The 21,915-nt window shown below is 42.1% G+C and overlaps 1 protein-coding gene across 1 annotated transcript; it reads left to right on the forward strand.

Annotated features, from left to right (window-relative positions):
- The first annotated feature begins 83 nt into the window (after positions 1–83).
- Positions 84–21,568, forward strand: LOC148509509 (transmembrane protease serine 5-like). The gene is made up of 8 exons (XM_088443009.1): positions 84–162; positions 11,510–11,623; positions 15,529–15,572; positions 16,218–16,380; positions 18,529–18,704; positions 19,784–19,882; positions 21,241–21,392; positions 21,491–21,568. The coding sequence occupies exons 2-8, from the start codon at positions 11,514–11,516 to the stop codon at positions 21,497–21,499; spliced, it is 753 nt and encodes a 250-aa protein (XP_088299135.1). The 5' UTR covers positions 84–162; positions 11,510–11,513; the 3' UTR covers positions 21,500–21,568.
- The last annotated feature ends 347 nt before the right edge of the window (positions 21,569–21,915 follow it).

Consider the following 21,915-nt stretch of genomic DNA (forward strand, 5'->3'; position numbering starts at 1 on the left):
CCATGTTGTTGAGCCTTCTAACGCATGCACTGCTCTTACCCTCCTTGCTTCTGCATAGTGCCCACAATATTCAGGGTGGAAGCTGTGTGCACAGATTATATATGGCCTGGAATCGATAAGCAGGGTTTTTGGCCCATACACTGGACTCTGCAGCTGTCACTGGTAGGTGCGGTGTTACATGTCTGGGTGCATTGGCTATTGCTTTTGTCAGATGTATCTTACAGTATACTATAATAATATTGGGTACAAACTTGTCGATATATAGTTTGCTTAATCGTCAAACAATATATTCCTAGTCCATCGGTGGGTGTGTACACCTGATGTGCTGCAGGCTAGCCCTGCAGCACAGCTGGTGCCGATATATCTGAAAGCATCTACATGTGTGTACAGGCAACCTGCCATCCTCAGTACACTGGCTGCAGGGATTACTACCCCCGAACCTTCATTGGAGTAGGCACTTCTAAGTGAAGTGGGCAGAATGTGGAGAATTTTCACAGAGATTGGCAGTCCCCGAGTATGGGGCGGGGCTTAATGATGCGATTCTACAAGAATAACATAATTTGGCACCACTCTCTATTTAAATATGCGCTATTTACTGCAACTTACTATGTGGGGGTGAAGTATACAATCGGGAAATCGTCTGCCTTAATACCGACAGCTGGCTTCCCGACTGTCATATCCCGGTGAGGGTGAAATGCTGGGCGTCTATATCTAGACGCCTGTCATTTCCCTGATGCCGGGAGACAGGCGCCTGGCATCCCGATCGAAGGGATGCCGGGCGCCACGAGCGGACAGCTGCGGGGGGGGGTAGGAGGGTTAGGTTTAGCGCACCCGGGGGGGGACTTAGGGTTAGGCACCCCCCCAGGAGGGTTAGGGTTAGGCTAGGGGGAGGGAGGGTCGGGGTTAGGCACCCCCCGATGTACATAGGTTTAGGCAGCGGGGAAGGCAGGGGTTAGGGTTAGGGACTTAGAGGGGGGATTAGGGTTAGGCACTTGGGAGGAGGTTAGGATTAGGCACCCCTAAGGAGGGTTAGGTTAGTTTATACTTACCTTAGCGACGATCGGGATTTCCAGGGCTGTCGGGCTTCCGCTGCTGGGAACCCAGCTTTTGTCGGCCAGGCGCTGCCAGGAATCAAAACGATGCCGGGGGTGGGCCTTAATGGCACAAAATATCTGGTCTCGCCCCCCCCCCCCCATTGCCACCCACCTGCTCCTCCTCTCTGGGCTTCTCCCTGGAGAAAAAATTAAAAGTAGGCAAGTATGATCTGCATGTGTGTATGAGCTACCCGCCAACTGCAGGGACTGATGACACTTACATCTCAACAAGGCATGCATCTGCATGTGTGCACAGGAAACTAGCAACCACCTGTACACTAGCTGCAGGGAGCGCTGACACTGACATCTCAGCTAGGTGTGCATCTGCATGTATGTATGGGTGGTCGGCGACACTGACATCTCAACTAGGTGGGCAAATTTAATTGCATGTCCAGTTGTGATGTCAGCCCAGACAAATCGAGCCTCCGATTGTTAAGTGTGTATAGCTTACCAATCGGTTGTTCTGATGGTGGATCAGTCTCCTGACCAATCCATCATTCAGTGTGTACCCAGCATAAAAAAATTTCCAGGAGAATATGTATATAAAAGGCAGTGTTGCTGACAAACAACCAATCAGATGTTTGCTTTTATTCACTAAATTGTACTTGAAAAATTACAATTAGAACCGAAGTGGTTGCTACTGGCAACACCTGTTGTTCTTCCCAGATTACCAGACTGTCCATCCCTGGGCTTGAAACTGCCACCATGTTCGAGTCAGATGAGGAGTGGCCTGGGGTAGGAGTTGGGACAGGGGAGGAAGGTTGGACAGGGGAGGAAATTGGGACAGGGGAGGAAGGTTGTTCAGGGGAGGAAATTGGGACAGAAGAGGAAGGTTGGACAGGCTAGTAAGGTTGTTCAGGGGAGAAAGTTGGGACAGGGGAGGTAGGTTGGACAGGGAGGAAGAGGATTCAGGGGAGGGGGAGATGTGGCCTGCTGGTCTTTGCCTCATTCTTATAGCAGCTCATTGTTGTCCTAGTAAAAAAAATATATATATTAAAAAAATTATTTTTTGCATTTTCACATAAATCCCATTGTACATAATAAAAAAGGCAAAACAAGGTGTATTTAACCAAACATCCATCCATCTCTCTCTCCATACACACACACACCATTAAGCACTAACATTTCACACAGCCAAATATAGATGATATTCATGTGTTATGACACAAAATGCACTTGACATACACAGTACACCACTTCCCAAACATACAAATGGCAACCAATACAAAAAATTAGAAGCATTAAAGTGATACAGAAGTCTTGCAGAACATATACACAAATGGTAGCATACAACAGTCCATGAGGTGCGGGCATACATATGCAGAAATGCATACACATTTTACACTGTCATACATATACCTAGATATGCATGCTCACTGCATGAGTTGATGGCCCACAAGCGGGCCAGGAGATCTGGAGAGCAGCGCCTTAGGTCTGAACGCCCTCAGCTTGGTGTGGTTGCTTATTGGTGGTTCCACAACCCCCAACCAGCAGTCCATTACCTCCGTCAGAATCCGAAGCTCCCGCTGGCTGAAGGATGCAGCTCTCATGATGGCAATTATTACAGCATGCATACTTTATAAAGACTCTGGTGGTGTCTGATTGGCTGTCTACATAAAATGGCTGCTTAGAAATTATCACTGGATATGTTTTAAACAAGTTGCAATATCATCTATATGAAATTACACGAACACTCTACAGGTGTCTTACCAGATGTGTTGGCAGTCATACACATGGGTGGCATTTCGAAGATCTCTTTAGATGTTTGTTGATTGCATATTGGTTGCATATGTATGCAATTGCTCCTCCCCGCGTTCGCATGTGCATAGAAAAATCCACCGATGGATTTAGAACTTTGGCAAACATGGATGAAGACAGTCTATCTGATTTGCAAGAATTTCTGGAAGGATTTGGAATGGAAGTCAGATGAAGATCTGCCTTTTGATATTCTTGCAGATGGTGATCCTGTTGCTATGACCTCAACAAATGTTCCTCCAGCTCCTCTTTAAACAAAATCACCACCAAATGTGTCTGTCCCAACTGAAGGAGACCCAACAGACTCAACAGATGGCAAGACATGAAAATCAGGGCTTAGTAAGAGGGAAAATTGTGTCCTTATCCAAGAGGCAATAGCCAGACTTCATAGTGGGACCAAAGTTTGGATTTGGATCATGGAAGGATCTGGATAGAAATTGGCAAAAAAGTTAATTCTGTGAACTCCACTTATCATACACCAAGAAATCTAAGGAAACAGTAAGAAGATCCAAGCTTAAGAATAAAGTTATTGTTACTCAAAACAACAATACTAACACAGGTTCGATAAATCGCTCCTCAGGGCCCCAAACAGTGCATGCTTTCCATGTCTCCTCACAGAATCGCAAGTGAAATAATTAGCTCCATCTCTGGATCTTTGAAAATGTGTTAGTGAGTAATGACTACACCTGTGCACCTGCTGGGTGACTAGGAAAAGGTTAACTGTGTGGGGTCCTGAGAAACGAGTTTGAGAAACACTGTTTTAAACCATAGTGTTTGAGGTGATAGTGTTTATCTGGCCTGTGTACTGTCTAATATGTGTGTTTATTTTCTAGGAGCCAATAGAGGTGTTTTAATTCTAATAATGTGCTTATAAAATTTATAAAAAAAATATTACAATTTTAACTTGTCATATATTTTATTTAGATGGACTGACCTTCGCAGCCCACTCAACAACATTAAAATTCCCGAATCGAGCATGCAAATGGGCTAGGAAGGCCCCTCCCTGAGATCTTGGAGTTAATGCCACAACATCTTGGAGTTAACCCCCCATGTTTTGGTTTTGGATCTATGGGCCTGATTCAGAAGTGCTCGCTGTTTGCGAGCACTCGCTCTGAATCAGGGCGTTTTTTTTATTGTTTGTTTTGGCCACCAGGCTGCTCGCAAAGCTGTTGGTGACCACCCACAGCTAGTACGAGCGGCCTGGCGATGGTCGTGATTATCATGACTCTGGGGGGGTCCCCAAGTATGCCCCAAGTGTTTTTTTATTGCAAGTGCTTGCGGCAGGTGGATTTTTTACGATTTTTTTCAACTTAACTTTAGCAACTTTTAAATATGCTGGCCCCCATTTTCAAGTACCCCAAATTGCTAGGATAACTTCTTTTCTGGAAAAAATACTCCTGAATACTATTCTGCACCACGTATAGCAAAACACTATTTAGCAGCTACTGAGGCCGTTTAAAAACACCAAATACCTTCAGTAAGCCAAATTGGGGGGCACCATAGCTAACCCCCATGTCAGAGCATCTTTTGGGGGGTGTCAGGCTGATTTCCCTAAATCTGAAAGTACTTTCAGCCTGTTCAAGTTTCGCCGGGTCCCGTTTTTGCGTACTTCCATATTGAATACGGGGTAAATCAGCCACGGATGCAATACTTTGCCACCTACAAAAGACGCGATGTAGGTAAAAAGTCTGGGAGGTGGAAAAGTATTGTGGATCCACTCTAATTGAATACAGCTCTTAGATGTTATGGCATCAGATATCCACTGTGCAACTGTGTGACTGCTGTCATATTTGCTCCCACTTGCAAAGGATTGTTTAACAGTCAATTGTTTTTTAGAAATACTACTAGTAGTCTTCCTGGTCACCTTCTGGGATGAAGATGCACTCCCAGCAGCAGCAGGCATAGCACTCAAGGATTCTTTTATGGAATCCAGCATAGGAGAGGACTGAGTTAGCATTATCAAATAGGATGCAGGACTACTTCCGATCATGATTATGGATAATGTTGATGAAGGTGTTGGTGGTGAAGATGCCAGGTGCTTGGATCTAGCAGAGAGAAGGGAGGTAGCTGATGCTGATCTGCTTGTTGTTTATTTTTTAGACAAAGTTTCTGAATTTTGCAAACACTTTTGATGAATGCACTGTAGATGACATAACAGGGAGGAGGTTCCTAGATGGTTAGGTTCCATACCTCTACTTACTCTGGCATGACAATTGGTATAGATGACTTGACAATTGTTGTCTGGATCTGGGTAGAAATGATTCCACACATAAGAAGTGGATTTTTTGTTTTATGTCCAGGTATGACAACAGGCTTTTCCTTATCATGGGCAACAAATGTTTCCATTGGGTCCTGAACTACATCCTCATCAACAACATCCTCATTATCAACATCCTTATTAGCCTCAGCTACATAAATATCCTCATCATCCTGGTGCACTTCCATAGACGCATCCTCAATTTCTATGTCAGCATGTTTACTTATGCTGCTCATCCCCACATTTGCAGAGGATGCACAAGTAGTGGAAGGAGGCTCCTCTTCAAGTACAATATTGGAAAAGTCAGTCTCACACATGGCACCCACCAACACACTTTAACTCTCATCAGGGATTTGTGACATTTCTGAGTGCAAAGTTGGTTCCTGTGCCTAAACTATTTTCATTTTTTTTAAATGTCTACAGGGAGAAGTGCTTACATCACCATAAGAGGCAGGACCACCAGTCATAAATAAAGGCCAAGGCCTTAGCCTTTCCTTGCCACTTCATGTGGTGAAAGACATATTGCCAATTTTATGTCTTTCTGCAACAATCTTTTCCTTTGATGTTTTTTTCTTTGCCACTGTAAAAGATTAGTTCTTTGAATTTAGAGGCCCTCGGGCATCAGCTTTAATAGATGATGTAGACAGACTAGTATCGTCTTCACTGGTGGCACTGGCAGCAGCTCCAGCACTAGTATGTGGTTTATGCTCTCCTCTCAACTGCTCAACTGATCATTCTCCATATCAACAAACACGAATGAAGTGGGGTACAGCACACATGTCAATTTGTACGAATTTTAAATATTACACTGCAGTATCAATGACCTAATATGTCACAGTATTTTTTATGAATAAGAAAAGAATAACACACTACACTACCACTTACAGTGTCGAAATATTTTATGAATAATAAGAAAAAAATAACACACTGTGCTGCCACTTAGTGTCACAAGATTTTTTTATGAATAAGATTAACACACTGCGCTATGACTTATAGTGTTACAATACTTGGATGATAAACTGTGGTGTGGCCAGCAGTGTCACCGAACAATAACAGCGTAGCTAACATACACACAAAAATATATTTTTTTTTTGTGGAATTATATATTTTTTTACTTTTATTGCTTTTTAAACTGGGGAAGAGCACCCCTGGATGACACAGCACCCCTGTATGTAATGCAGCCTAAGCCCCTTGATGGACAGGACATCACAGCAGCACCCCTTTATGTACTGCAGCCCCCTTTTATGTACTGCAGCCCCAGCCCCTTTATGGGCAACACAGCAGACCCCCTTTATGTACTGCAGCCCTAGCCCCTTGATGGTACTGCAGCAGCACCTCTTTATGTACTGCAGCCCCAACCCCTTGATGATACTGCAGCCTCAGCCCCTTGATGGACAGGACAACACTGCAGCCCCCATTGTGTACTGCAGCCCCTTAATAGACAACACAACAGTACCTTTATGTACTACAAACCCCTTTATGTAATGCAGACCCAGCCCATTTATGTTCAACACAGCAGCATCTCTATGTACAGCAGCCCTAGCCTTTTGTTGGTACTGCAGCTCCAGCCCCTTGATGGGCAGGATAACACATCAGCACCCCTTTATGTACTGCAGCCCCCTTTATTTACTGCAGCCCCAGTCCCTTTATGGACAACACAGCAGCAGCCCTTTGTGTAATGTTGCCCCAGCCCCTTGATGGTACTGCAGCCACAGCCCCTTGATTGACAGGACAAAACAGCAGCCCCTTTATGGACAACATAGCAGCGCCACTTTATGTACTGGGGAAGAGCACCCCTGGACAACACAGCACACTGGGGTAGATGTATGATAGCGGCACTTAACATGCCACTATAACGCTTCCCGATTCGCCTCTTTACCGAGGCGAAGCAGGAAGCACTACCGATGAGATGTAAGAACATCTCATCAGCCGGAGAGGGGCTGCGTTAACTCCCCCCTCCAGCGCTCACCGCTAGAGACAACAGCGCATCAGCCTACTGCTGATGCGCTGTGTCTCTGTCCCGGCCAGCTCCACTGAGCATGCGTGGGATCTTGCAAGTATTGCGAGATCCCCGCGTGCAGCCTGGAGCCGGCAGTCGCCGCAGCAGGGACAGAGCTGTCCCTGCTGTGGGGATAGGCTAGCGCCAGGCTGTAGCTGTCGATAACGAGAGCTACAGCAGGCTGAACGGTCATGCGGTATGACCGTTCGTACATGGCCCTGCTGCTCGGCGCTGCTCTCTTGTAGATAGCAGTGCCGATAATGACAGGGGCGCATAGTGCCCCTGTCATTTACCACCCAGACCCCCGGTCATACATCGGAGAGAAGCGGTATCAGCGCACATAACGTGCGCTGATACCATTTCTGGGGTTCATACATCTCCCCCACTTTGTACTGCAGCCCCATCCCCTTTATGGACAACACAGCATCATCACTTTATGTTCTGGGGAAGAGCACCCCTGGACAACACAGCACACTATGTACTGCAGCCCCAGACCATTGGTGGACAGGTCAACACAGCAGCACCCCTTTATGTACTGCAGCCCCAGCCCCTTTATGGATAACACAGCAGCCCCTTTTTATGTACTGCAGCTTCATCCCATTTATTGACAACACAGAAGCACCCCTTATGTACTGCAGCCCGAGCCCCTCATATGCATCTACAGTATCTATCTATATCTAACTTCAAAATTGTAAACCTTTTATTTTTTAGGAGACAAACACCCTCAAAGGCTGCAGTCGGATGGGGGAGTGACACAACCTCCATCATTCATGTCACCCCCAACCACCTCTGCCACCCTTGTCGAAGTATGATGGGCTTAGAGTGGCAGTGGAAAGACATACCTGCAGCCATTAAGTCAATGAGCGACTCCATCCAGACCAGCAAGCGGGAGCAAACCACCGTTCTAAGGGAAATTCGCCAAGATCTGAGAGAGATAAAATTGAGACTTCCTGGCCCATGTGCAAACTCCAAGCAGGTGTACCAGTACCCTGCTCAGCCAGGAACCAGCTCTGGGCAGGGTACATGATGATCCACCCCGTTCCAGGATTAGTCAGGTCCTGAGACTGCTGCAAAGCGTCATTGCACAGAATTAACTTTTTTGCCTATTTAAATCCAGATCAATCCATGATCTTTATGAACATTGCGGAGAGCAGGTGTCCAGTGTCCCCTATTCCCGGATGTTGGCTGAGCTGCCGCTGATCTATGTTCTGAATGCAACAGCACAGTCAAGGGAACGCCTACCGTCTGAAGCCGGCCCCACTGACATCATTAGTGATGTCAGTGGGAGTGATTTTGGCTCTGATAGAGCCAAAATCACTCCTGGCCTTGCGGTTGAAAAACTCAACCGCAGGCTTCTGCTCGCAGTTTATGCAGTGGGTGGTGACCCACAGCTATACGAGCGTCCAGGAGGACGCTCCATATTAATGGAGGTGGGCCCTGATTCAGAGCGAGCGCTCTGGTCAGAGCGTCCGGCTCTGAATCAGGGCCACTGTGTGCAAGCGGGTCGATGGTGGCCCAGTGCGCATGCGCACGACGGAGCCGGCTCCGTCATGCACATGCACATGACGGAGCCGGCTCCGTCGTGCGCATGCACGAGACCCGGATAGCGATGGGCAAACCGTCGCCCCGGATCTCGTACCAAAGGGGGCGTGCTGTCGATGTTGAGTGACAGCACGCCCCCTTTGGTGGGCGGGCTGGGGGAGTGGCTGCCCAAATGGAGGCGTTCCCATGTGAATGCCTCCGTTTGGGGGCGGCCCCACTGACATCACGAGTGATGTCAGTGGGAGAGATTTCGGCTCTGTGAGAGCCGAAATCTTTCTGGGGCTTGCGGCAATGAGACCCTACCACAAGTGTCTCATCGCAAACCCGATGGTCGCGATGGTCTTGACCATCGTGACCATCTTCCTGGCCGCTCGCTATAGCTGTGGGTGGTCACCCACAGCAATGCGAGCGGCCCGGAGGCCGCTCTAAAAAACAAGAAGGCCGGCCCTGATGCAGAGCGAGCGCTCTGTCAGAGCGTCCGGCTCTGAATCAGGGCCTTAGTTTCTTCAATTCTAATCAAAAGCCATATTCGCCTGCTTTTTTGCAAAAATTTTGCCTAAAAAAAATTAGCCAAATTCAATTCCAGGACAATTTCGCCTAAGTGGAAGCTATTCTCCAAAAAAGATTCTCCAATCAATAGCTGGTGAAAAGAAATGTAAAATCTTTATTTTGGGGTGCAAACATGGGGAAACAACTCAGACCCCTTGGGACAGCCCCCCAAAGGACAAATCTGCAAAAAAAAACAGAAACAAAAACCTAAGAACACCCCAAAAAGGACATGTCATTTTTGGGGTGAATATTTAAAAAGTGGGGGGCAGGGGATAAACATATAAAGTAGCGAAATAGACTTCTTGGGGGTCCCCAAGTATGGGCCAGGTGTTTTTGGGATTGCAGGTGTATGCAGCAGATGGATTTTTCAAGTTTTTTAAAAGTTCACTTTAGAGACCTAAAAATATGCTAGCACCCATTTTCAAGTACCCCACATTTGACAGCACTACTTATTTTCACCAACAAATACAGCTTTATGCTATTCTTCACCACTTTTACAAAGATGCTAATAGCAAGCAATTTACACAACTTAAGTACGCAAAATAGTCTTATTAGGGCTATTAGTACATCATATATTGATTCCCTATGTTAATATATCTTTTTCTGTGGTACAGACTGATTTCCCCAATTCTTTCAGTACTTTTTGCCTGTTCCGCATTCGCCTATTTCCGTTTTCGCCTGTTTTGCAATTGAATTAGGCGAAAAGCGGGGACGAGCACAGAATAAATTTGCCTCTGAAACAGGCGAATGAAGCGAAAGGTCGGACAGGCGAAAACTTTGCCTCTAATTGAATATGGCCCTAAGTACTGATTATATCAAACAATACCACCCATTGTGTGTATATTTTTTTTGTACCTTTTCTTTATGCACCTAGATACTATTACGGTTAAATCGGGGAGGAAATGAAAAGAAGAATATCACCATTACTTAAGAAGGATATATTATATATTTTATATACCTTTTTTTATCTTTGTTTATTGATTCATAGAATTTTGTGTCACACCATATAGTAGCGCCTTTGCCTTGTGTGTCCTCGTCTTCTAATCAGTACTGTTCTCATTGTTATCTTGGGATTGGTGAATCCCAGTAGATTTGGATATACTTACTGTGCTCTTGCACACATTGTGAAGGTCATTTTATATATATATATATATATATATATATATTTACAGTACAAAGAAGGGCAACTAAAATGGTGCAAGTTCGACACCGCAAAAAGAACCAAGAAAGACTAAAAGATCTTAATATGTATAGTTTGGTGCAGAGAAGGGAAAGGGGGGACATGATAGAAACATTCAAATATATAAAGGGTTTTAAGTTTTAACAAGGTAAAGGAAGGAGACATTCTTCAAAGAAAGAGAAGTATTAGAACAAGAGGACATGTTCTGAAACTGGAGGGAGGTAGGTTCAGGGGAAATTTGAGGAAAAATTATTTCACAGAAAGGGTAGTGGACAAGTGGTCACAGAAAGGGTAGTGGACAAGTGGTCACAGAAAGGGTAGTGGACAAGTGGAGTAGCCTCCCATCAGAGGTGGTAGAGGCTAAGACAGTAGAGCAATTTAAACATGCATGGGATAGACATAAGGATATCCTTCAGAAGAAGTAAGGATCAATAAGGGTTAAGGTAACAATATCTTTAATAATGGTGCAGAATAATGGGGCTGACTAGATGGGCCAAGTGGTTCTTATCTGCCGTCAAATTCTGTTTCTATGATGTCAGAAACGACCAGCGGGAGCGCGCATCGCTGGTCATTTCTGACATTTACGTCCCCGATGTGTCCCCGATGTTTACACGATTACTGAACGAATGCACGATTACAATGTGGTAATCCTGCAATCACTCTATGTAATCGGGTAGTGGATACGCAGCATTAGAGATCATACTCTCCTGGCATGTATCAAAAACTAATTGTAGTGGCAGCTACTAAAAGCACCCTGACAAAGGGAACATCAGATTCTGCTCCATGGCTGATGGTACAAAATGTGCTATTAAATAAGATTGAACTTTTAAAACAAAAGTTTTATTATTATCCAGTGAATACTATGAAAAAAGGATATTTCTATTATAAACTTAATTAATAATTATTGTATTTCCTACCTCATTAACTAAATCCTGATCTCTTGTTCTGTAACACATTATGTAGAGCTAAATCTTTAATGGAAATATAATATTAAAATGTGTTTAATTTAAATGCACCTGAATGTACCTGTTGTGTACGAAAATGGCATAAAATGTCTTATAGTATTGAGTATAAACTAGTGCCAAAGTATAATCTAACTCACCTGTCTTTTTCATTTTGTTTATTTCTTAAAGGTTGATGCACCACAAGGCTGTAAATTTGACAAATATCAAGTTAAATCACAGTCAAGGGTTTGTTCAAATCCCACTTGGCCAAACAACTGCACCTGAACATATTTGGAAAACCAGGTATGTAGTCAGTTAATCATGTTTAGATACACTTGCAAAAACTAAAGTAAATGTAACTTAATAATATAAATAAATAATAATAATACACATTTACACTGGTAGATATAATGCAACATATGTAAATGATGTTGCTGATCAAGTAATACTAGATCCACAACACTGTAAAACATAAACTGGGCACACACCTGTATAATTGTTGGTCTGATCACCCGATATAGAGTGATCAGGCCTACAATTGTATAGTTGTGTATGCAGTGTCGTTGCAGGAGCGTTAGCCGATAAACGGCTTATGATGCTCCTGCAAAGGTCAGGATTAGGAAGTTGCATTTTATGGGCTGTTTAATATTTGCAGGTCTGGCCTCCCGATCCCATAGAAGCCTGTATACACTGAGCACAGGCGGATTTAGAGCCCTAAGCAAGATACCAATTTGGGCCCCCCCTTCCTCAAGTACACCAGTATGTACCTAGAAATCTGACTAAAATCACAAATGACAGCTCTCCTAATGGGAGCAGTCCTTTGCCTTAGCGGGACTAATGAGTTTAATAGAGAGTTGTCCCTCTGCACATTAGCAGAACATCATGCAACACCACAGTGGACACTGGGAGGGATCTTATTTAGTGGTAAACTAGCTACAGAAACAGCAATGAATGAAGAATGGCAGAATAAAAACGTATTACAGTAGCGGTGCATATTCAATTTGAAGATTTAAGCATTGATATTAAACATAGTTATTAAAATTACAAGGCATATTCACTGAACATTTATTAGCCTCGCTATAAACATTTTAAAACAATATTATTAAAAAAGTAGAATGTATGAACTTTTTTTAAAAATGTACAGTATATAGAGATTTATTTGACAGCACAATCTTCCTGCATCAGTTTGACTAGAATAGAGCATCAGTACTAGTTAGGAGAGGATGTACATTAGTCAGAATGTCGACATGTTGGTTTAGAATGTAGACATATTCATAATGTCGACATTTAATATGCTGACATTCACAATGTCGACACTGACAAAGTTATGACATTATGAAATTAAGGTTAGCATCAAGCTGCAATTAGGATTAATCTGTAATTAGGGTTAGAGTTCGGCTGCAATTAGGGTTAGGCTGCAATTAGGATTAGGGATAGGCTGCAATTAAGGTTAGGCTGCAATTAGGGTTAGGCTGTAATTAGGGTTAGGCTGCACTTACTGTTAGGGCTAGACTGCAATTAGGGTTAGGCTGCAAATAGAGCTAGGGTTATGCTGCAATTAGGGTTAATCAAAAAATGTAATAGAAGTGTCACACCTGAGCGCCCCCTAATCTAAAATTGGGAATATACTGTACAAAGAAAAGTTTTATTACTTATCTTTAATAACCAAATACGTACCCCCTCTTCTTAATAGTCTTTCACGGATGGAATAATAATAATTAACCATAAAATAAGGGATTTTACCTCCAGGGCTGGAGAGGGGGAACTTTTGGTACCTTGCCCGAATCAGTGTGGAATACATCCCTGGAAGGAGGCTGGGTTCTATCCCGGGTATTACAACTATTCTTCAGCTTACTACAGGCTCTGTTGTGACCTGATTCTGGTACAAGTCCAACTTCATCCTATGTTGGTGTTTTATGTATCTCTGTGGATATCTGAGCCGAAATTATATATATGTGTTTTGAAATGTATTAAACTTTCTTTATAATGTTGGAAATCTACGACTTTAAGTGATATTTTCTTAATTTCTAATTAAGAACTCTTTTGTTCTTTCTATTGCATATGTCACAAGAGTGGTAAAATACCTTATTTTTTGGTTGATTATTATTATTTTTGCACATTATTGTGGAATTGTCTGCACTAGATTTTCTCATTTTTTTTCCTTGCATCTTGTGTATTTTAATACAAAATTCACACCATCTGTGGAGGACTATTAAGAAGAGGGGATACATATTTGGATTTAAAAAATAAGAAATAAAACTTTTCTTTGTATATTCCCAATTTTAGATTAGGGGCCACTCAGGTGTGACACTTCTATTACAATTTTTATTTGGCTTCTAAGTTTCTGAGAGGTGAAAAAGGATACCTCCTCTTTTAGAAGAGTCTAACTAGAGCAGCCTGGGCACAATTGTAGAACACCATTTACTTGTTTATTTGCAATTAGGGTTAGGCTGCAATTAGATTTAGGGCTAGGCTGCAATTACAAATAAACATAAAATGTGATTGCAGATACACACAGCCCATCTATTTTGAACATTTTTATTCTGAAAATCCTCTCACCCCACTTGAGCCTTACTGCACCTATTTTTAATTTTGGATAAAATGTTGTCTATTACTAGAATGCTTATATTCCCCTATAATATTAGCTTATCCCACCTATGGTGGAAGACTTTGCTATCTACAATATCTACAACCATTTTAATTCTTCATCATAGTTTAATTAAACCTGCTACCCCCAGCCCTCTTGTTTTAATATTTATCTTACTCTGTAGAATGATTATCGGCTGCACCTTCACTGCTGAGGGTTTTCTCACTCTTGTGCTGAGGCCATTTTCTGATGTTGTCACTTCTCACATTCCAACATCAATATCACTGAATTTTCTATGTGGTATCCACAAAAAGTATACCTTTTTTTCAGGTTTTCTTTGTTGTATCAGAAAATAACATTAGTATTTTAACTCATTCTAACATGTCAAAAATGTTTTAAACCAAATTGTCAAAATGTGTTTTTAAATGTCAAGAAAAGGAATCAAAAGCAAACTTGATATTTTTTTCATCTTATAAACACCACAAAAAAATACTTTGTAGTACAGCCCAGTGCTGGTTATTTGAGAATAGGGGGAACCCCACACCATTTTTTCCCCTATTATCTGATGACAGCCCAGGCTCAGAGGTCCAGGGCTGGTTACTGATTTAGGGGGGACCCTTTTTTTACATTTTAATCTTAGGAAGCCTTCACTGATCATAATGATTATCCCAATCGGAATCGGTATGAAATACCGCCGGCTGCATGGCCGACATCAGCAGAGATCCCGGCAGCGGAAGCCCGACAGCGCTGGAAATCCCGATTGTGGATAGGTAAGTACTAATTAACCTAACCTAACCCCTAACCCTAACCCTCCTTAGGGGTGCCTAACACTAACCTCCCCCCCAAGTGCCTAACCCTAATACCCCCTCTAAGTGCCTAACCCGAACCCCCCCTTCCCCGCTGCCTAAACCTAAGTCCCCCGGGGGCGTGCCTAACCCTGAATCCCCCCCGGGGGTGCCTACCCCTAACCCTCCCTCCCCCTAGCCTAACCCTAACCCCCCCGTGGGGGTGCCTAACCGTAAGTCCCCCCCGGGTGCCCTAAACCTAACCTTCCCCCTCAGCGGCTGTCCGCTCCCGGCGCCCGGCATCCCTTCGATCGGGATGCCGGGCGCCTGTCTCTCGGCGTCGGGGAAATGTCAGGCATATACATCTAGACGCCCGGCATTTCATCCCTTCCCGGGATATGACAGTCGGGAAGCCGGCTGGCAGTATTAAGGCAGCCGGCTTCCCGATTGTATATCTCCCAAACATGCCTGCCATAGCCAGGTCTAATGTTCGGGTGGTTTTGCCATTGTTTAACGGTTTTTGGTTGTTTTAAAACCGACCATTCGCAAATATACAGATCATAATCTGGTTTATGTGAAACTATTAATTGTTAGTCTCAAGTTCTAAAGTTAAGTTTTTTTCAGTTTGTCATCGGTTTTGACTTTAGTAAATAGTCAGTTTGCAAAACCAATGGTAAATCACCCAAAAGCTTAGAACCAACTTTAATAAATTTTCCCTTATAGGTCTTCCATGTCCTTGTTCACATAGTTGTCTGTAATTCCTCTTGCAATTCCTTCATTATTTTCTATTCATTTCAATAATAATGGATTTTATATTTTAACATTTTACCTCACAGGCGAGGGTGTCTTTCTGGACGTATTGTTGCACTGAAGTGCTCAGGTCAGTCTTTATACTCATTTCCCCTTATTTTTCATCAACATTTTTTAATGCACAAATTTAATTTACACCCAGAATACATGCACTCAAAACATCCTAGTTTGAGTAGAGGTAGTCCCGTTACCCTGGTTTCAGCCTTTTGTTTGAATAGTGAAAATATCCCTACCCAGTCAGAAGGCCAGGACAAAGCATGGTTCAGCAAACACATTACTAAAACACATGTATTTAAGGGATACCAAGGTCTCTACCCAGGGGGCATATTTCTGTTTATCACATTACTTACATTAGAGTCAACCCTCGGAAAAAATAAGAAAAAGTTAGGGTACATTTGAGTCTATGGACAAATATTGACATGAGCTCTATTTATAAATCATACACTTCTAGATTAGGAATAGTTCCTGGAATGATTAAGTTTATATGCATGATTTTCCCTAAGAAGTTTCAGATGTATCTTTATATTGTGCATATTATTCATATTTGTAAATTTAAAGGTGGCAAGAGCATGGGTATGGGACCATGCCCTATGTCTTCTGAGAGCTGGGTAATCTACTGTGTATCATATAACATATTAATATTTCTCCCTGGAAAAGTGCAGCTTTTTCATGAACCCGCATAAGCCCAATTACAAAGCTGATCTGATCTCTGTAGAATGTGGATCCCGCTCCAAATCTTCTAGAATCATTGGGGGAAGTGATGTGACCTTGGGTCGTTGGCCATGGCAAGTCAGCCTGTACCTGAACAATAAGCATGTCTGTGGTGGGTCAATCGTGGCACATCAATGGATCATAACAGCTGCACACTGTGTACACAAGTAAGTCTTCATAAACTCATTGCCAAGTTTAAACAATTATGATCACTTTCTGCATTGAAAATCGAAATGCACTGTGTTACCGAATTTTGCAATTCATCTAATAAACTTGGTACATGACAAATAATTGTTTACATTGGATACACACTGTACACACAAATGTAGCATTGTAGAACATATTGCCCTTTTCATTTAAAGCCTGTGCAGCAATCATGTGCTCTTCATGTGTGTCCATGTGTGTGCATGTAGTGACAGTACATGTGAAAAATTAGGATAGTGATATGTGGTGAGTTATGTTTGAAAATCACAAATTTTCTGTAATTTTCCAGCGATATTGCCTATAATAGATCTGGTAGTTTGTAATTGACATATATTACATCACACTCCTGCCATGTCTATTACAAATTTAATAATACTATACTTTTTTGTCAGAATCTTAATGTACATTTAACACAGAGAGGATGTATGTATGACCAAAAATGTTTAACCCACTTTCTGAGTAACTAAAGTTGAAATTAGACAAGCTATTAGCTTCTAGGTCACAACTGACAGGAGAAATTCTAAACACTTGATTGGAGCCTGGTTTTAAGGTTACAGAGTATATTCTTGTTTCCTTGTAAGCACATACATCTGACAATTACAGTGGTGAAATACAGGCAGGATAAGATGTAACAGCTGACTAGGCTGATTAGTTGACTGACTTACATTATAAAAAGCCTTTTTGTGACTTATTCAGCTTTAGTATAAAAGTAACTGCTTGGTATACAATAGTTGTCTGGCAAGTGTGAGCTGGATAGTATACAGACTTCAGTCATCCGTTAATTTATTTTTATTTCATATTTTACATTTTATAGCAACTCTTAGTACTAATCCTCTGATATACCAGGCACTACCATTCCTTTCTAATTGTATACACTGTAAAGCAAAAAAAAAAGATTTGAAGGCTACCCCTTAAGGATTTCTAGACCCTGTATCCTTGCCCTTTTGTTGCCATCAAATTAACTAAAATGCAGTGATGAAAATGAGGCATTGTTCTTTACCAGATCACACACCTCTGCTTTCATATCATATCACATAGTGGTATTAATTACTCCATTATCAGATAAATAATTATTCAGAATTTTCAATGGGCGTAATAATGATTTCTAAATACAAGATAAATATTCTTTTGCCCCAGGTTTAGTTTGGAATTAACTGCTACTCACATCCAGAAATATCTGTACAGACAGTTTTTATAATGTCAGGCAAATTGTCTCTTGATCTTTTTCTACTCCAGTTCCAGATGGTGTTGGAGAAACACCAGTTGTTGTTATAATTCCTATTTATGTTTTCATGAACATATCGCTGTGGTCGAGAAGATTCACTTATTAATGAAAGGAGCGTTGACTGTACCAAACATCAGACTGGAATTATTTAATAAACTAAGTACATTATTGGTGTGTAGCAGACGAAGACTATACCGGGAACACTGATCAGACCAGCTAGCCAAACTCAACTTGAAATGCAGAACAATGATGGGAACACCAGAAAATGTGAGCACTGTATACTGTTATTATTCACTTTCTCTTGTAACATGCAAAGTCTAATATGGTTGGGTACTTTGACTTTTCTCATGTCCAGAGTCAATCACTTCTTCTCCCTATCAGAGTATTTTCCCTTTTTCAGATGTGACTCTTTCTGTACAAAGACAAGGAGAGAGCGAGTTGTGTGCTGCAAAACATAAAATAAAATTGTGCAAAAATATTTTCTTAGAACTCAGTTACATGATTAAAAATCCCACTTTATGCAGTGAACAATTTTATTATTCTCAAAATATCTCTGATATGTGTGTACATATACTGTATATGTGCCACGGTGGTTAGCATAGCTGCATCACACTGCTGGGGCCTTGGGTTTCATTCCAAAAATGATGGGGATGTAGTCAGCATCCTGGCAGATGGGATGCCTCCCAACAGCCGGGATACCATACCCAACACAAATGATGCTATTTACATGCAGTATGTATGATAGATCCCTTTTGTGAGTTCCTGCACCCATAGTAGATAAATTAGATTGTAAAAAATGTTTATAATAATAATAATGTTTATACCAGTTAATTAAAAATGACCTGACTATATGATTCCTGTATTTTGATGATTAATTTCTTTTAAGTTACAGGTCTCCGCAACTGTCCAGCTGGTCCATCCTTTCAGGTATTGTTAGTCACTCCCCAACGAGACTGAAAGCATCTGCAGTGGAGAAAATCATTTATCACCAGAAGTATGATGACAGGAATCATGACTATGACATTGCACTGATGAAGCTGGAGAAGCCCTTAAATTATTCAGGTTAGCTTCCTATTACATATTGGATACAGTGTATTCTTAGGAGCCAAAGTAGGGTTGAACACAAGTCAGTTTTGTTCTGCACAACTGTGTGTAACAGGGATTTCTCACATAGGCAAAGTTCATAGAGTCTGATATCTTTGCACCAGAGATTGGGCTGCTACAAGTATGGACTGATAATGAGCCCAGCAAATGGATAGCAGTGGTTTGACCACAGAGATGCACCAGGCTGTACATACTGTATGGGTGAATATACACATTTATTTTCACTCACGCAATTTGGGAGCAATGTGCATTCAATTCTGCATTGGCCACTTGGCATCTTACCTTTTCTAAGTAGCAGATTGCTTCATGGAGGACTCATGCTTGTTCTTTCCCTGTAAATTGATGTTATGTATATATGTCTTTCTTTGATGACCAATATACAGAGAATTAGAGTGCCTATGTTTTTTTTTACATATACTTCTTACATACATACACTCTATTTGGTATATATATATTTCTCCCTCCAGTTACCAGGCAATATAGTAGGCATGAACTTTTTTTTTATATCCTTCCATTTAAAGATGAGTCAATTTCTCAAGTTTCTTCAACACAACAGGTTGTGGTATACAAATAAGTAAAAGAAACCAGCAGGGACAGGAGCATGGGCATAACTACCATAGGTGAAAGGGATACAGCTGCTATGGGGCCCAGAGCTAAAGGGGAGTTCACCATCCTTGTCAAAAGATTTTTCTCACCATTGGGTGGTACATAGGGCCCTTAAAAACTTTTGCTATGGGGCCTTTCAATACCTAGTTCTGCCCCTGGACAGGAGCACCTTCATGCAGATGACCCTTACAGGGTGAATCTTATTACAGAATCCCAGAATGCCAGCAGCTCACTACTACTTTAGCTGGATGTGGTACTGGACTTGACTTCCAGACAAGCCAGTAAACCTATGATGTTTTCATGAGGGTTTGAGTATATCCATATCCTTTTGCTCTCGTTCACTCACTTGCATTTAGCTATATATAATCTCTTATGAAAATGGCTGTTTTTGTGGATAATGATAGTAATGGAATTTATATAATCTCACACAGATAGCATACGACCAGTGTGTTTACCACAATATGACCAGGACCTACCTGCAGGCTCTGAATGCTGGATCTCAGGTTGGGGCCATACTCAGCCAGACAACAGTAAGTATTAGGAATACATAGTAAAAGTACAAGGTTTTAGATTACCAGATTTATTTTTTGAATTCCTGGCACAATAAGTGCACATTGTCGAAGAGGGCATGGTTAGCCCCTGGATGGGCATGGTCAGTCTGTAAGGGATGCAGGCTGGAAGCCGGCTGACATTATACCGACAGCCGGCTTCCCGACTGTCATATCCCGGCGAGGGTGAAATGCTCGGCGTCTGGATGTAGACGCCGCTCATTTCACCGATGCCGGGAGACCGGCGCCCGGCATCACGATCGAAGGGACTTAGGTTTAGGCGGTGAGGAAGGGGGGGGTTAGGGTTAGGCACTTGGGGGGAGATTAGGGATAGGCACCCTTAAGGAGGGTTAGGGGGGTTAGGTTAGGTAAGTCATTACTTACCTTATGACGACCAGGATCTCCAGCGCTGTTGGGCTGCTGCTGCCGGGATCTGTTCCAGTGTCGGGCTGCCGCTGCCAGGAATCATACCGATTCCGTCTGTAAAGGGGGTGCAGTCTACCTGCAGAAGGTGTTATTTGTGCTTAACAATAAACATAGCATAAGACTAGCTGATGGTTTCACCCAGGTAGACCTTAGATATTTACTGTTTCTATTTCCATCTCACCACTCCAATAACACAATAATCCTTCACCTCTATAGTAATGCATCCCCTCTCTCACTGTTATAGTAAGATATTACCCTCCCTCACCTGTGTACTAACACATTCCACTCCCTCACCTGTGTAGTGACACATTCCCCTCCCTCAAATGTGTAGTAAAACATTCATTTCTCTCCCTTCTATAGTAACACATTCCCCTCCCTCAATTGTGTATTAACACATTCCATTCCCCTCTCACTGCTGTCGTAACACATTTTCCTTTCACTTACTGTATGTAATAACACATTCCCTTCCCTCACTATTCAAATAGAGGAACCACAAAAACTGCCAGTGATGTTTGGCAGTTGGTATTTGAATATGAACTGTGCTACAGCCACAATGAGACAGTCATTTAGGACATTGCACAGGGAGAGGAAACATTTTAGAACCTTTTCACCCCCTTAGTGGGTACCTACATAATGGAAGGCATATTCTCCCCAATTTCCCTGTTTATACGTCCAGGGGAATGGTCTGGGCATTGATGAGTCAGTATGTCAGTACATTTGATTTTATATATATATATATATCTAGGAGAACTCCTTTCACCCTCTTATAATGACTCCACATTGTTTGACCTCACAAAACCTAATTATCCAATAATTTATATAAAAAACACAATATATCCATTTAGTTAAGGTGAAGACATACAGTACAAGACTTAGCAGGATAACCTCACCTTGTTTGCCTTTGTTCTTGCAAGGTGACAGTGGTGGTCCCTTGGTATGTCAGACTGACTACACCTGGCGTTTAGTTGGAGTGGTGAGTTGGGGAATGGGATGTGCGGAGCCCAATCGCCCAGGTGTATACACAAAGATTGTATCTTTCTTAGACTGGATACACAACATCATTGAGGTACATTAATGTTTTTTTCATACAAGAAGGGCCTATTCTGTTTTATGACCTTCAAAAATAGAGGAAACCTTTTGGAATAAGAATTTTCTTTATTGCAGGATGACTAGATGATATACAGAAACATCAGCTGGACCAACGGATCCATGTATAACTGGCTTCCCAATTCACCCACCACATGGACTCATCATGTAGAGTATTGTCTGGACAAGGGTTTTGTTGTGAAACTACTCAATGCTTAACACTCCACATACATAGTTATTATATTGTAGTATATTTATATATTTCCTTATGAAATACAGAGCTGAAATACAATAATTTCTATTGAGCAATTTAGCTGAAATACTGTACTTTAAGGTGCAATTTAATAGGCATACATAGCAGTAGCCTATGTCTACATCATACTGCATTTAAGACAGTGTATCACTGGTTTCCATGTATGGTGTTCAATGGAGTGTAACCAATAAATAAAAATAACTTCATTTAGAATCATTATCAAATAAAATAGGACTGTATTTATTCTTTG

Source organism: Taudactylus pleione, unplaced genomic scaffold, assembly GCF_031769625.1.
Source record: "Taudactylus pleione unplaced genomic scaffold, aTauple2 ptg000322l, whole genome shotgun sequence".
Taxonomy (NCBI): Eukaryota; Metazoa; Chordata; class Amphibia; order Anura; family Myobatrachidae; genus Taudactylus; species Taudactylus pleione.